General features: G+C 40.2%; 1 protein-coding gene across 5 annotated transcripts in view; it reads right to left on the bottom strand.

Moving 5' to 3' along the window:
* The window catches only part of celsr3 (cadherin, EGF LAG seven-pass G-type receptor 3), a 118844-nt gene that overhangs the window by 52819 nt on the left and 50354 nt on the right, over positions 1–15671 (bottom strand). For all 5 annotated transcript variants that reach the window (XM_049485592.1, XM_049485595.1, XM_049485596.1 and 2 more), the window contains exons 4-13: positions 13169–13391; positions 10095–10210; positions 9411–9499; positions 9167–9324; positions 7373–7536; positions 5844–5969; positions 4579–4748; positions 3159–3344; positions 2111–2221; positions 925–1093 (exon numbers count right to left, since the gene is read on the bottom strand). In XM_049485592.1, the coding sequence (XP_049341549.1) occupies positions 925–1093; positions 2111–2221; positions 3159–3344; positions 4579–4748; positions 5844–5969; positions 7373–7536; positions 9167–9324; positions 9411–9499; positions 10095–10210; positions 13169–13391 (1512 nt within the window). The remainder of the gene's footprint in view (positions 1–924; positions 1094–2110; positions 2222–3158; positions 3345–4578; positions 4749–5843; positions 5970–7372; positions 7537–9166; positions 9325–9410; positions 9500–10094; positions 10211–13168; positions 13392–15671) is intronic.

Below are 15671 nucleotides of genomic sequence, written 5' to 3'. Positions count from 1 at the left end.
CTCAGGACTTTACACTGCCCTCAGGATGCTCTTTACAACACACTTCCTACAGGATGCCTAGATGACACTGCCCACATGATGCTGCCCACAGGATACACCAGAAAAGATGGTGCTTTCAGGACTTTATCCACATGATGCTGCCCACAGGATACACCAGAAAAGATGGTGCTTTCAGGACTTTATCCACATGATGCTGCACACAGGACACTTCCTTCAGGATGCCTAGTGGGCAATGCCCACAGGAGGCTTCCCACAAGATACTGCCCACAGGACACCACACAGAGGGCTCTCCATACAGGATGTTCCCTACAGAACACTTCCCATTGGATGCTCCCTACAGGATAATGCTAAGAGGATACTCTGCACAGGACGCTGCTAAAGGGATGCTACTCACAGGACACTGCTCACAAGAAAGTTGCCTACAGGACACTCCATACAGGACGCTACCTGCAGGATGCCACTCACAGGATGCTGTCCACAGGATGTTGTGAGCTTATATCTGCCTAATAACATGTACTTTATTAATTGTATTTATACATGGACAGGATGCATTATTAATACCGTGACATGATAACATCTGCTAAATTTTTTGTATTTTTTTTATTTTTATGTTTAAAAACTCCAGCAGCACTGCTGCGTCTTTAAATATGAGACAATCCATGACAATCTAGACTCACCATATTTCTTAAAATATAAAAAACAGAATAAATTGGGAGACAAATACAAAAAACAACACTCTCCAAACATGTGAAAATATTACCAGCAGTTAAACACAATTGACGCAATTGGCACTGTAGCGCCCCCTTGTGGCAAATCTCAGAATATAGCTTGTGCTTATGTTGCATTAGTAAATATATTAAATGCATTTAACACATTTAAAACGTATTAAAGATAATCAGAGGAAACAGTGCAGTTTCACTTTACCTGGCTCGCATATACAGGTGTGGCGCTCCCATTCGTCTGCACAGCGGCTGTGGGCGGGGCAGGGGGAGGAGTTACACAGGTTGTTAACGCTACATCCAGCCTCCACTTTGATGGCTCTGGAGGGGCGTGGCAATGTGGGGGAATCCGGGCGCACCCCTAAACGCACCCCCTACAGATACACACAAACAATCCACATATAAATTTAAATATAAATATGAATACATACATAACCACAGATCGTAATCTGTATATATATATACACACAGAATCATCAGGGTAAAATGTAACAATAATTTGTTTAATTTATGTTTTTTATATCGTTTCAAAATTAAAAATAGACCAATAGGCACGCTTCCTTTTTACATTCACTCTCACTAAAAATTAGGACGTTTTTTTGTTTTCCTGTAAAGATTTTTGCATTATAATAAATAATTAATATACAGCTCTAGAAAAAAATAAGAGAGCACTTAAAAATGATGAGTTTCTTTGATTTTATCAAATTAAAAAGCTCTGGAATATAATCAAGAGGAAGATGGATGATCACAAACCATCAAACCACCAAACTGAACTGCTTGAATTTTTACACCAGGAGTAAAGCAGCATAAAGTTATCCAAAAGCAGTGTGTAAGACTGGTGGAGGAGGAGAACATGATGCCAAGATGCATAAAAACTGCATCTTTTTTGCTATTTCATCTGTTTCTCATTTTCTGTAAATAAATGCTCTAAATGAGAATGTTTTTATTTGGAATTTGGGAGAAATGTTGTCTGTAGTTTATAGAATAAAACAACAATGTTCATTTTACTCAAACATAAACCTATAAATAGTAAAATCAGAGAAACTGTTAATAATAAATACTGGTATAGCTGCTTTTTAAGTGTTTTTCAGAAACTGTAATTACTGAGCTTGTTAGCTGTAGAGTGATGAATTAATTAATCCAGAAGCTAACGCTAACGCTAACACAGCGCTGTGCTCCTGAGGGACGGGGGGTGGGGGGGTTGGAGGCTGAGCGTCAGACTGAAGGCCGGATAGGTGAGCGTTTAATCAGCTCAACACTCCGTCTAATTAACCAGCTAATCAACAAACGATCATTAGCAATTATCACCCACAGCTAATTATCACTAATGCAGTGAGACAGGTCTGTTCAGAGGAGGTGAGACGGGCGGGTGGGGGGCGACAGCTACAGACCTGTATACAGCCTCGGATCCCGCTCTGAACCTCTCCAGCTCCCAGAACTCCGCCCACATGAAGATGCTTCACCTTCAGACCATGAATCTCACTGCCCACGATCACCGTGCCCTGAGAGAGAGAGAGAGAGAGACAGAGAGAGAGACAGAGGGAGTGAGACAGAGAGAGAGAGAGAGAGAGAGAGAGAGAGAGAGAGAGAGAGAGAGAGAGAGAGACAGAGAGAGACAGAGAGAGAGAGAGAGAGACAGAGAGAGAGAGAGAGACAGAGAGAGAAAGAGAGAGAGAGAGACAGAGAAAGAAAAGAGAGAGAGAGAGAGACAGAGAGAGAGAGAGAGAGACAGAGAGAGAAAGAGAGAGAGAGAGACAGAGAAAGAAAAGAGAGAGAGACAGAGAAAGAAAAGAGAGAGACAGAGAAGAGGGGGGTAGAGGGAAAGAAAGAGTTGGAACAAAATCTTTTTTACATTGACTTCCACTGAAAGAAGGTTTAAAGTTGCTGTTTTGGAAAATAGTTAAAATAATTGTGTGGCACTGATTATATGTGTGTATATTTTATATACATTTTATATATTTATATATTTTATATATATATATTTTTATATATTTATTTTTACATTTTATACATATTATATATTTTCTGCCCAATTTACACAGCCAATTACCCAACCTACTCATTAGGACCCTATCACTAGTGATGCTCCAACACCAGGAGGATGAAGACCAGCACACGCCTCCTCCGATACATGTGAAGTCAGACTCCGCCTCTTTATGAACTGCTGCTAATACAGCATTGTTGAACAGCATCACAGTGCTAACACTCGGAGGAAAGCACAGAAACTCAGTTCTGATACATCAGCTCACAGACGCAGCGTTGTGCTGATCCACATCACCCTAGTAGTGATGAGGGGAAAGAGAGAGCGCCATCTACTGTACTGTACCCACCCAGAGAGAGCAAGGAAAACTGTGCTCTCTCAGGGCTCCGGCAGCTGATGGCGAGCTGCATGAACATGTGTGTGTGTGCGTGTGTGTGCGTGTGTGTGTGTGTACACACCTGGTACAGTCCGAAGTCCAGTCTGACAGTAGCTACGTAGCGCGTCTCTCGTCCGCTCCGGATGTCTCTGAGCTCCAGCTGCAGGTCGTGCCAACGTCCATCACACACCTGTACCTGATCCAACCGCAACCGGACCGGCTGAGCCGCCCGCCGAGCCACCGAGAACACCAGCTGACCCCCCGTCAACTGCAACACCAATACCCAACACACACCAGATCAGAACCCAACACACACCACAACTCAACACTCATCAGATCAGATCCCAACAAACACCAGATCAAAACCCAACACACACCACAACCCAACACACACCACAACCCAACACTCATCAGAACCCAACACACACCACAACCCAACACTCATCAGAACCCAACACTCACCACAACCCAACACTCATCACAACCCAACACTCATCAGAAACCAACACACACCAGATCAGAACCCAACACTCATCACATCAGAACCCAACACACACCACAACTCAACACTCATCAGAACCCAACACTCATCAGAACCCAACACTCATCAGATCAGAATCAACACACACCACAACTCAACACTCATCAGAACCCAACACTCATCAGAACCCAACACTCATCAGATCAGAACCCAACACACACCACAACTCAACACTCATCAGAACCCAACACTCATCAGAACCCAACACTCATCAGATCAGAATCAACACACACCACAACTCAACACTCATCAGAACCCAACACTCATCAGAACCCAACACTCATCAGATCAGAACCCAACACACACCACAACTCAACACTCATCAGAACCCAACACACACCAGATCAGAACCCAACACTCATCACATCAGAACCCAACAAACACCACAACTCAACACTCATCAGATCAGATCCCAACAAACACCAGATCAAAACCCAACACACACCACAACCCAACACACACCACAACCCAACACTCATCAGAACCCAACACACACCACAACCCAACACTCATCAGAACCCAACACTCATCAGATCAGAACCCAACACACACCAGATCAGAACCCAACACACACCACAACTCAACACTCATCAGAACCCAACACTCATCAGAACCCAACACTCATCAGATCAGAATCAACACACACCACAACTCAACACTCATCAGAACCCAACACTCATCAGAACCCAACACTCATCAGATCAGAACCCAACACACACCACAACTCAACACTCATCAGAACCCAACACACACCAGATCAGAACCCAACACTCATCACATCAGAACCCAACAAACACCACAACTCAACACTCATCAGATCAGATCCCAACAAACACCAGATCAAAACCCAACACACACCACAACCCAACACACACCACAACCCAACACTCATCAGAACCCAACACACACCACAACCCAACACTCATCTGAACCCAACACACACCAGATAAGTTGTTCCCACCTGAAAGATGAGGTGAGTGTACTGCTCGGCCTGGGCCTGCAGCAGAACCCCCTCTTTGGCCCGGGTGCGGAACACCAGCCCCAGGTACCAGGGGGTGCTGATGGTGACGTCGTTCTTCAGATCCCACCATAGAGCACTGTTGCCGAGGAAACGGTGGGGGTGTGGCATCACTGCGGAAGGAGGCGGGGTCACAGGGTCAGCTGGCAGCACTGTTACTGGTGGTTTTAGACTAAAGCTGCCTGATTACATCTTTTAGCGCCAGAGATCCAAACCGGATAATTACGCTGCTCTTTCTGCAAGCTGTGTTTGTTTTGGTAACAGACGGCGCTCTGCCTCTTCCCGTGCAGCGGAACACCCCGTGAACCCCTGAATATTTAATACCATATGTACACAACACCAACACAACCATAGAGACGGGTAATACCAGCGCCAACACAAAGCTGCTGTAATTATTTACCAAATAAATCAGAGTAAATCACCAGGAGATAAAGAGGAGGAGCAGATAAACGAGAGGAGGAGGAGATAAACAAAAGCAAAGGATGGGTAAAAAAGTGCATGAGGTTGTGTGTGTGTATATGTGGGTAAATACATGACTAGCATGCTAATTTGTGGATACTTTGATACACTAAATGTACTAAAAATACACTACCATGTTCTGCATTGTAGATTAATACTAAACTCATATATTTGAGTTTTATATTTCAGATCTTCAAAGTAGCTCCTCTTGTTTAGATGATCAGTTTTGAACATCTCTGCTGGATTTTCTCAGTCAGTTTTATGAGGTAGAGTCACCTGTAATTCAGGCTTTCAGTTAACAGCTGTGCTGAACTCATCAAGAGTTAATTACTTGAATTTATTGTCTCTTAATAAAGTGTTTGAGAGCATCAGTTAAAGTAAAGTAGTGAAGAGGTAGAGTTACAGGTATACAGTGAATAGTGAATATTTGAGTAATGTTCGAATCCAGATTATGAGAAGAAACAACTACTCAACTAAGTAAAGAAAAGTAGAAAAATTACTTTAAGAAGAAATGAAGGTCAGTCAATCGGAAAACATTATGATGATGATGGAACTGGCACTCATCAGGGTATTTTGGTTTGTTTAACACTGTTTTTAAGTTACTACATGATTCCTTATGTGTTCCTTCATAATCTGATAGATCACTTCTCTATTCATTTACTATGTAGGATGTGTGTGTAGTGTGTGTGTGTGTGTGTGTGTGTGTGTGTGTAGTGTGTGTGTGTGTGTAACGTGTGTGTGTGTCTCACCGTGGCTGCAGTCCTTCCCCCCGAAGCCGAGAGGACAGTCGCAGGAGAACGTTTCCCAGCTGACCCGGCAGGTTCCTCCGTTCTGGCAGGGGTTGGACTTACAGAAGGGCAGCTTAGCACTGCAGCCTATCAGAGACGAGCAAAATGACATCATCTCAAACTGCACCTATTACATCAGCAACGTATGGATGACATCATCCACAGCCTGCATAAACCATCTGCACTATAATCGCCATCAAACATCTGGAGAAACTATAAAGTCTCCAGGTTTTCATTGTGCTTATGGTGTAAACTGCTGTTGTCCAATAAAAAACAAGTATCTCCATTTTTGTGCATTTTTAATTTACTACATCATTTGAACAGACAAACTGTTCCTTAAACTGTACCAGAATTTCTTAATGAACCGACCAATTGAAACTCTTCAAAATGACCTGAAATAAACTCCTTTTTTACACTGACTTTCATTAAAGGTTTAGAAGGTTTTTGTCCTGTCTCCTCCGCCCCCTCATTACCTGTCCCCAGGTGTTTCTTGTTTCCTGTTCTCTCTATGTGTATTTAAGCCCCTGTGTTTCAGTGTTGATGTTTCTTTGTTTTCTGGTTTGTAGTTTATTCCGTGTTAATTCTAGTAGTCCTGTATGTTCATGTATCTTGTTTTGAGTTTAGTTTTGGTTTATTGTTTGTTTTCTTGTAACCAAATTACCTGCAAATTACCTCGTGTCCTCCATAGAGTTTTATCTCTCTCCTAAAAAGTTGCGGTTTTGGAGATATTTGTTTTTTATTGGACAGCGACAAAATTGACGAAAAACAACTTTCTAATAAAAGAGACAATCTGGTACCACTTTAAAATATGGGTTTATATTATTTTATTATTTATATATACATATATAATTAAGGGTTTATAAATAGTTTATAAAGAATTTTATCTATGGGTATAAATTAAGTTGTAAATAATTTCACCTACAACACATACATATTAAAGAACCAGGGAACTTTAAGTTGGCTTAGAAAAGTTCGCTAAAAACATTGAAAAGTAAAAATGGTTGCCAAGCTGTTTCTGTCTGAAGAGTGTGAGGAGGGGGTGCTATAGTGTTGCTATGGTTTACCAAGTGGTTGTTAACGTGTTGTTAAGTTGTTGCTATGGAATTCCATGTGCTTGCTAAGATTTTGCTGTGCTGTTGCTAGGTGGTTGCTATTATATCTGTGGTCATTGCTTAGGCGTTGCTAAAGTATTACAGGTGGTTGCTAAGGTTGTTGATAGGCAGTTGCTATCATATCTAAAATGATTGACAAGTTGTTGCAAGACAGTTGTTATGGTGTCTGTGGTGGTTGCTAAGGTGTTGCTAAGCAGTTGCTAGGTAGTTGGTAAGTTGTTGTCACATGGTTGCTGTACAGAACATGATATAAAATGAGATTAGTGTTACTGTAATAGGAAAAACCCATATCCTGAAGGAAACAGATTGTTTGCGTGTCTGAATAAATGAGAGGAACGAGGGATGAATAAAGAGAGTGATGGTGCTGTAGAGGAGTACCTGGCAGAGTGCCGTTGTTCGCAACGTATCCCGCCATGTCCACCGGTCTGTTATCAATGTGCAGATCCTTCATACAGCCGATAAACTCCCTCGTTCCAAACGGAAAATTATCCGGAACATTCGGCACTCCGCCGAGAAACAGCGGCCCGGTCAGATCCAGAGACCTGAGAGAGAGAGAGAGAGAGAGAGAGAGACAGAGCGAGAAAGAGAGAGAGAGAGAGAGAGAAAGAGAGAGAGAGAAAGAGAGAAATTAAAACTTCAACCAGATAAGGACATGAACTCAAGTCCTGATAGGCCAACCTAAAAACCACTAAACCACAGTGCCACCAATATACCAATATAGATAGATAGATAGATAGATAGATAGATAGATAGATAGATAGATAGACAGACAGACAGACAGACAGACAGACAGACAGACAGACAGACAGACAGACAGACAGACAGACAGACAGACAGACAGACAGATAGATAGATAGATAGATAGACAGACAGACAGACAGACAGACAGATAGATAGATAGATAGATAGATAGATAGATAGATAGATAGATAGATAGATAGATAGATCACAGGAGTCTATTAGCTGATGTAACAGAACTGGCAGTTTGTGTTCTCCTCCAAGCGTGTAGAGCTGTTTTGGGTGGGAGCCATTTGTTTGTGTAACTCTTTCAAATTAAATGCATATTTTTAAATATTTTTTTTAACTCTGAGTCTATAAAACACATATATTTAACTATTCAAAACATGTACTGGTAAAACTCAGGCAGCTTTACTTATTTTTTTTACGAAGTTTCTAATTTAGAAGATGGTTACTAAACTAATGTGAGATTTTAAAAGCCAGTTTTAAAAGCAAGTTCAGTAATTCCTTTGTTTTTCTCTAAAGAAAGTCTTTATTTTAAAGAAAAGGTTGACTGCATGTTTGTGCTGGGAGGCGCTGCAGAGTGCTGCCTTAAACAGCGCCACAACAGAGGCACAGTAGACAGCTTAGTCTTATGCTGTCCTGCCTGCTGCTGCTCCTTACAATATGAGTAACTATAGCCCTTTCAAATATATTAATACTGTAGCTTAAAGGATAATATTAAAGCACACTGAACTGAATGTGTTTGTTAGCTGAAGAAAGGAGAGTATTTTAGATCTTTTTATAGTGTTTATGGAACTATTTAAAATAGTTAGTTTTGTGAAGGAAGCTGCGCTAAAGTGTTAAAGTTGTTGGCGTATCTCTTGTTAAGGTCTATTGTTCATATTCTTTAGCTGTTTTTCTGATAATTAAAGTCTGGTTTATTCATATATTGTGTAATTTCTCTGGTACAAAGTGAACACTATACTAATCAAAGCCCTAATTTAAAGTTAATTTAATGTTTTATAGTATATGTACTCCTAACAGTACAGTCACAAAGTCACAAACCTATATAAAAACCCAGTCATACAAAAAGTATTAAAGAATAAATAATAATAAAAATATTGTGATATACGAGAAAGCACTACTGCATGTTTAAATAATTGATATTTATGACAAACAATCATTCCTGTTACTGGAACTCACTCCTGTTACTGTGTATGTTTTGAGTAACAGGAATTAAAGTAACAGGACTGAGTTTTTAGCACAGAATTAGCAAAAACATGAATTAATAGCTAAATGCGTCTCTGTTGCTCACTGTCTTGTACGCTAATTTTTCACTTCAGCAGTGAAAAGAACAATTGGAGGACTGATAGATGAAGTGCAGTGATAAAGTCAGGTTTATAAATATGTGTGTGAGTGTGTGAGTGTGTGTGTGTGTGTGTGTGTACTCACTTCTTGCTGCTGCTCTGTTTGCCCTGTGCTGCACAGCTGTAGTTTCCCAGCTGGACTCCGAATCTCAGAGCGACGGCTGTGTCACAATCATCCACGCTCACCACCGCCACCTTCTCATCAGACGGACCCTGCACCTCCCCGCTCACACTGCGCTTCGGCTGCTCACACACACACACACACACACACTAACTGAGCATCAAATCTTCCATGTATATACATCCCACACACTCAGATAAGGACTGACCTTGTTATAATAGTGGATGTGGACCGTGTGCCAATTCCCATCACTCACTCCCCCGGGCAGGTACGGACTCACCTGTGTGGAGGACTCACCTGAGACACACATAAATCAGTATCAGACACACACACACCAACACAGGTGAAAACCTCTGGAATATAATCAAGAGGAAGATGGATGATCACAAACCATCAAACCACCAAACTGAACTGCTTGAATTTTTACACCAGGAGTAAAGCAGCATAAAGTTATCCAAAAGCAGTGTGTAAGACTGGTGGAGGAGAACATGATGCCGAGATGCATGAAAAAAAACTGTGATTAAAAACCAACCAGGGTTATTCCACCAAATATTGATTATTTCTGAACTCTTAAAACTTTATGAATATGAACTTGTTTTCTTTGCATTATTTGAGGTCTGAAAGTTCTGCATCTTTTTTGTTATTTCAGTTATTTCTCATTTTCTGTAAATAAATGCTCTAAATGAGAATATTTTTATTTGTAATTTGGGAGAAATGTTGTCTGTAGTTTATAGAATAAAACAACAATGTTCATTTTACTCAAACATAAACCTATAAATAGCAAAATCAGAGAAACTGAAAGTGTGTTTTTGACTTAAATGTGCTACTTAGAAAAATAAAGGAAAAACACACTGAAAGAGAGAGAAGAGGTGTGTCTAGTGTATATATTTACCTGTGGAGTATTTCAGCACCACCTGTCCATCCAGGATTTCCAGAGCCAGGAAGTCGTGCTTCTCATTAAACCGTCCGTTATAAAACAGCAGCCCACTGCTCTCTAGAGTGGCAAACCTGTAACACACACACACACACACACATACAGAGATTATATACAATTACAAGGGCTGTTCTGATCAAAAATATACTGCAATATATCAGATTAAACTGACAGCAGGATCTAACAACAGCGATCAACACTGCACTAAAATGAATCCCGTCTGACAGCAATCTCTACATGTAAGTTGTTTTTAAATATCAATAGTAGTAGTACCTGTACTCAGTAGTAGATCAGATCTGATGTTCTTAAGGTTAAGAACTTTGGAGCTTTTCCATAAAACCTTTGTTAATCATGTAGTTCTTAAGCTCGTTCTTAAAAGAATTCCAATCCACACCTAACGAATGCCTTTTATTCATAGTTCCACTGAAAAACTGACTCCGGTAATTTTAGTCCCGTCCGGACGCACATCTCTGAGTTTTGTCTCCTCGCCTTTAATAAAATAATAAAATAGATATTTGTCCACTGTAGTGCACTGTAATTACACCTTTGGCTGTGCCATGGTTTTTAACGGAGATCCACGTTAAAAATAAACACAACAGCGAGTGGAAATGGAGGAGCTACTGAACTCCGCGATGATGTCATGTGACCGAGAAAAACTAAAGCCAAAAAAACTCACTGATCCTCCTGTTTTTTTCAATTACAGTCTGGATGCAGGAGTTTAATCCCTAGTGTGAGTAAAAGTGTGAAATATTTTACACAGACGCCCCCTGAGAAATTAATCCCGTCCGGATAGAGATATAGATTTTATAAATATTAGAATACGAGAAAATCGCAATATATTACTTTGCTTATAGTATCGGACTATTCTGCAGTGTACTGAATAATAACCCCTGGCAATACACAGTTCTTACCAATACACTGCCCTATTGTGTGTGAGTGTGTGAGTGTGTGTGTGTGTGAGTGTGTGCTGATATAATGGAGGTTATTTAGGCCAAGCCTTTGATGGAACATGTATCGTGAGTGTGTGAGTGTGTGTGTGTGTGTATAGTGTACATGGACTGGAAAGAGCAGAGAGGTCAGTATAGAACAGCAGGAATAAAGAGTGATAGAGTGATATATATGGAGAGTGAAAGGGCAGGGTGAGTGCAGCAGGGTGTCGGGGGAGTGCACGCTGAGTGCTGCTGTGGTTCCGGTATTGTTTCGGACGCCGTCACTAAATAAATGATCTGATATCACGGGAATTAAAACCCAACATCCATCATACGACCTCTACACTCCTGACCAATCACAGCGCTCCAATCCCATCCACCACTTTACAATACAGAGAGTCAGCAGAGAGAGAGATGATGAAAGACAGAGGCGAGAGAGCGAGAGAGAGAAAGGATGAAAGGGCGAGCGAGAGATGGAAATGGAAGTCCATGGGAGCGTGAGAGTAAACCAAACAAAAAAAAAAGAGAGAGAGAGAGAAAAGAGAGATAAAAGCAGGAAAAGTCGTCTGGATACATCTGAGACCCTCTCTCTCTCTCTCTCTCTCTCTCTCTCTCAAGCTCATTTATATTTATATACAGTTCTGGAAAAAATTATATCACTTAAAAATGATGATTTTCTTTGATTTTATCAAATTAAAATCCTCTGGAATATAATCAAGAGGAAGATGGATGATCACAAACCATCAAACCACCAAACTGAACTGCTTGAATTTTTACACCAGGAGTAAAGCAGCATAAAGTTATCCAAAAGCAGTGTGTAAGACTGGTGGAGGAGGAGAACATGATGCTAAGATGCATGAAATTAAAACTGTGATTAAAAACCAACCAGGGTTATTCCACCAAATATTGATTTCTGAACTCTTAAAACTTTATGAATATGAACTTGTTTTCTTTGCATTATTTGAGGTCTGAAAGCTCTGCAACTTTTTTGTTATTTCAGTCATTTCTCATTTTCTGTAAATAAATGCTCTAAATGAGAATATTTTTATTTGGAATTTGGGAGAAATGTTGTCTGTAGTTTATAGAATAAAACAACAATGTTCATTTTACTCAAACATAAACCTATAAATAGTAAAATCAGAGAAACTGATTCAGAAACTGAAGTGCTCTCTTCATTTTATTTCCAGAGCTGTATGTTTACACTACCACAAACACAAACAAGCTTATCTTTATCTTATCAATGACTTTATTACTGCAGTTCTTCACCTGTCAGACTCCACAGAGAATGCCATTCAGATTACCCACCAAGTTTCATTCCTGTGGGTTGATTTCTTCTGGGAGTGTATATTATATTATTATATATTAACTCCTGGTATTTCCATTATACAATAATGCATGGAATTTTCAAATTCCATTACTACATAATGGATTTTACCCCTGGCAGCACTGTGTGAGTGCCTGTGTGTGTAAGAGTGTGTGAGTGTGTCTGTGTGTGTAAGAGTGTGTGTGTGTGTGTGGCTTCTGGTAAAAGATACAGGAGTATTCAGTGCAGGACCACCAGGTTCTGTAACAGTTTTTCCCCCAAGCCATCAGACTGTTGAACTCCTAACACTTTGGACGATTTCACCGAAACACTAAGACATACGCTAAACTGAGTTTAGTCTGTTTTGTCATTAACAGCTTCTTTTCTATTGGCTTCTGTCACAATCTATTTACATACTGGGTGTGTCCAACAGTTTCTGACAGACACTCACCATCAGTGTGTAGTGATTCCCCCTGGACTCCCTTACAAATAAATCAACTTCCCCTTTAGTTGTAATAAATAACTTGATGTCTTAATTTATGCTAACTCAAGTTTTTTTTACTCATTACTTAAAAAACTCAACTTATCCGGTCTTACAGTTTAACAAAAATAAAAAAGTTAAATCAATTTTCCCTTTAGTTGTAATAACATGATGTTTTAAGTTTTCATCACCCATTACTTAACTTTTTTAAGGCAACCGGTTTCCTCACATTTTTTAAGTAAATTCAACGTATCTGGGCTTACAGTGTATAAGTGTGTGTTTGTGTGTTATAAGAGTGTGTGTGTGAGTGTGTACTTACGACAGGGTGATTGACAGGTGGAATCTCTGGCGCAGTCCTCTGAACATGATGAAGGATTTGGGGGGGAATGATCGGGTGGTGACGGTGCAGTAGGGTCTCTCGTACCCCCCCGCCGGACACTCGCACCGAAACCCCCCACCGGAGAGCTCCCGGCACGTCCCACCGTTACGACACACCCCCGCCACACAGCGCCCCGCCCTCCGGTCAAACTCACACCGCTCACCTGAGAGAGAGAGAGAGAGAGAGAAAGAGAGAGAGAGAGAGAGCGAAAGAGGAATCAGAACATATGTATTTACAGCATCTCACAAAAGTAAGTACATCTCTCACATTTCTGTAAATATTTTATTTGTCAGGTGGGAGCAGAAAGAAGACGTGGAGAGCGTACGCAATCACAAGTATTTATTGCAACAGAGGAATAAACAAACACACAAAAACTAAAATAAAAAACAAAAGAAACACAGATAGAACTCACCAACGCAAAACCTGACTTATGTAACTATGTACAATCTTGTAGAGGAACACAGGAACAAGTGGGACTATAAATACATAAATATCCCATATATGAAGCCCCATATATGTCAAAACCCTGAAACTGAGATAAAGCACGATGACCAAGGTCATACAGCGTTTTTCCAAAACAGATTCCACTCAAACAGATCTCTCCAGGGCCGACCAAAGCCAGAGATTAGCTTTAAAAAATAGACAGAGGTTGAAAAAGTGTGAGGTCAGATTGCAGTGATCAAATCATATGCCTCACACTGCACTGCATCATCTCTGCCTTTTTTAAACTCTCCTAGAAGGTAGCCTCTTCTAAAGCTGATGCACAAAAAAGCCTAAAAAAAACAGTTTACTGAAGACCAGCAGTTCAAGAGCATGTTTTACTGGAACCATGTCCTGTGGTCTGACGAGATTAAGATACACTTGCTGAGGAGAACCAAGACAACTGTCCTTTTCTACAATGAAGCATATGTATCCTATCACCAAGTTCTTTCCAATACACATTGGGATATTTTAACATTACACATATTTAAGCTTTTAATCATATCGAATTGTATATCACCATTTCTCATGATATATGAGATTTTAGAAGCACTGTAAAATACTATTAATTTTTATTCATTCTTTATTTAACCAGGCCACTTTCTTATTTACAATGGCAGCCTGGCAAGAGGCAGAAAGTCTCTTGAAACACAAATACAAAAAGTACAACAGACAGTGACACAACAGACAATGAAAGGAATATCAGGCAGTATCAGACCTGCGACAACAACATTTATCATTTAAGATTTGTGTAACAGTTTTCTTAAAAACAATTTAGAGATAAAACAAATCAGCTTTAGGTTTTTTTGGCTGCAGCAGCTTGAAACGCGAATAAACCAAGTACTGTATTTATATTAGGGACCTGCAGTAGAGCTTAGATTCTCTGCCCGAACCCGACCTGACCCGAGGACCGAGATTTCCCACCACAGGCTCCAGAAAATAGTCCGAGATGTAGGTATCTGTTTTCTAACGAAATAGCAAAAACTGAATCTAATAAAAATGATAATTAAAAGAAAAAACGTAACTAACTGGAACTGTATTTTGTGTTTATAAAACTAACTAAAACTAACTGAAATTACTGATAGAATGCCCTCATTTTCGTGTTTAATTTATTTATAACTCTGCTGTATATATACAGCGGTGTTGTGCCGATTCTGTTTGCGAAGCGGAGTCAGATTCAGCAGGGAGTCGGATTAGGCACAGCAGCAGCAGCGTGCGGCACCTCGTGATCCGTGGCGTTAGTTCTTGTGTAAAGTGCTCGCGCCGCAAAATACAACAGAAAACACTGAGAAACTGCAGAACTATGTATGGGATTACAATACGAGAGCGAGGAGATAAAAGAGAAACAGGAGATACAGTGTGTGAGAACATTTACCTGTGAGTAGCTCATACACCAGAACACGCAAATCTCTCTCTCTCTCTCTTTCTCTCTCTCGTTTCTTAGATTGATCTCTCTGATGAGATGTGTGAAAACTAATAAAAACTAGCAAGCCCAGTCTAAAAACAAATTAAAACTTACTGAACTGTAGGAGAAAAAAAATAAAAACAAAATAAAATTAAACTATAATAAAAATGAAAAATGTTATAATCACGTAGCTCTGTGTGCAGCTGTTCTTAAAAATCATTTGAATTAAATTATAGTTCTACACTTCAGTGTTACAGTGTTAATAAACATCATTCTGTTTATATTTCGCTCATTCAATCAGCCCGAAAACAGACACAGTTTATGTTTCGGGTCGGGTCGGGCTCGGGCTGGGTCGGGTCGGATTGCAGTATGATGACACTGAGAAATACAGGTGTTATAGACAGGATATGAATACTGTATTAAACTGCACAGATAATGAGGAGACAAATCGAGAAGAGTTTTATAAATAAGTTATAAGTGTTCCAGTGAATCGAACAGTGAGTATGTAGTGATGGCCAACCTACAGCAGAGTAAAGGGAGCAATGATGTGTTTAAAAG

Source organism: Astyanax mexicanus, chromosome 12 (genome assembly GCF_023375975.1).
Source record: "Astyanax mexicanus isolate ESR-SI-001 chromosome 12, AstMex3_surface, whole genome shotgun sequence".
In the NCBI taxonomy this organism is placed as follows: Eukaryota; Metazoa; Chordata; class Actinopteri; order Characiformes; family Acestrorhamphidae; genus Astyanax; species Astyanax mexicanus.
The sequence above is the reverse complement of the archived record's forward strand: the minus strand, read 5'-3'. Positions and strand labels throughout refer to the sequence as shown.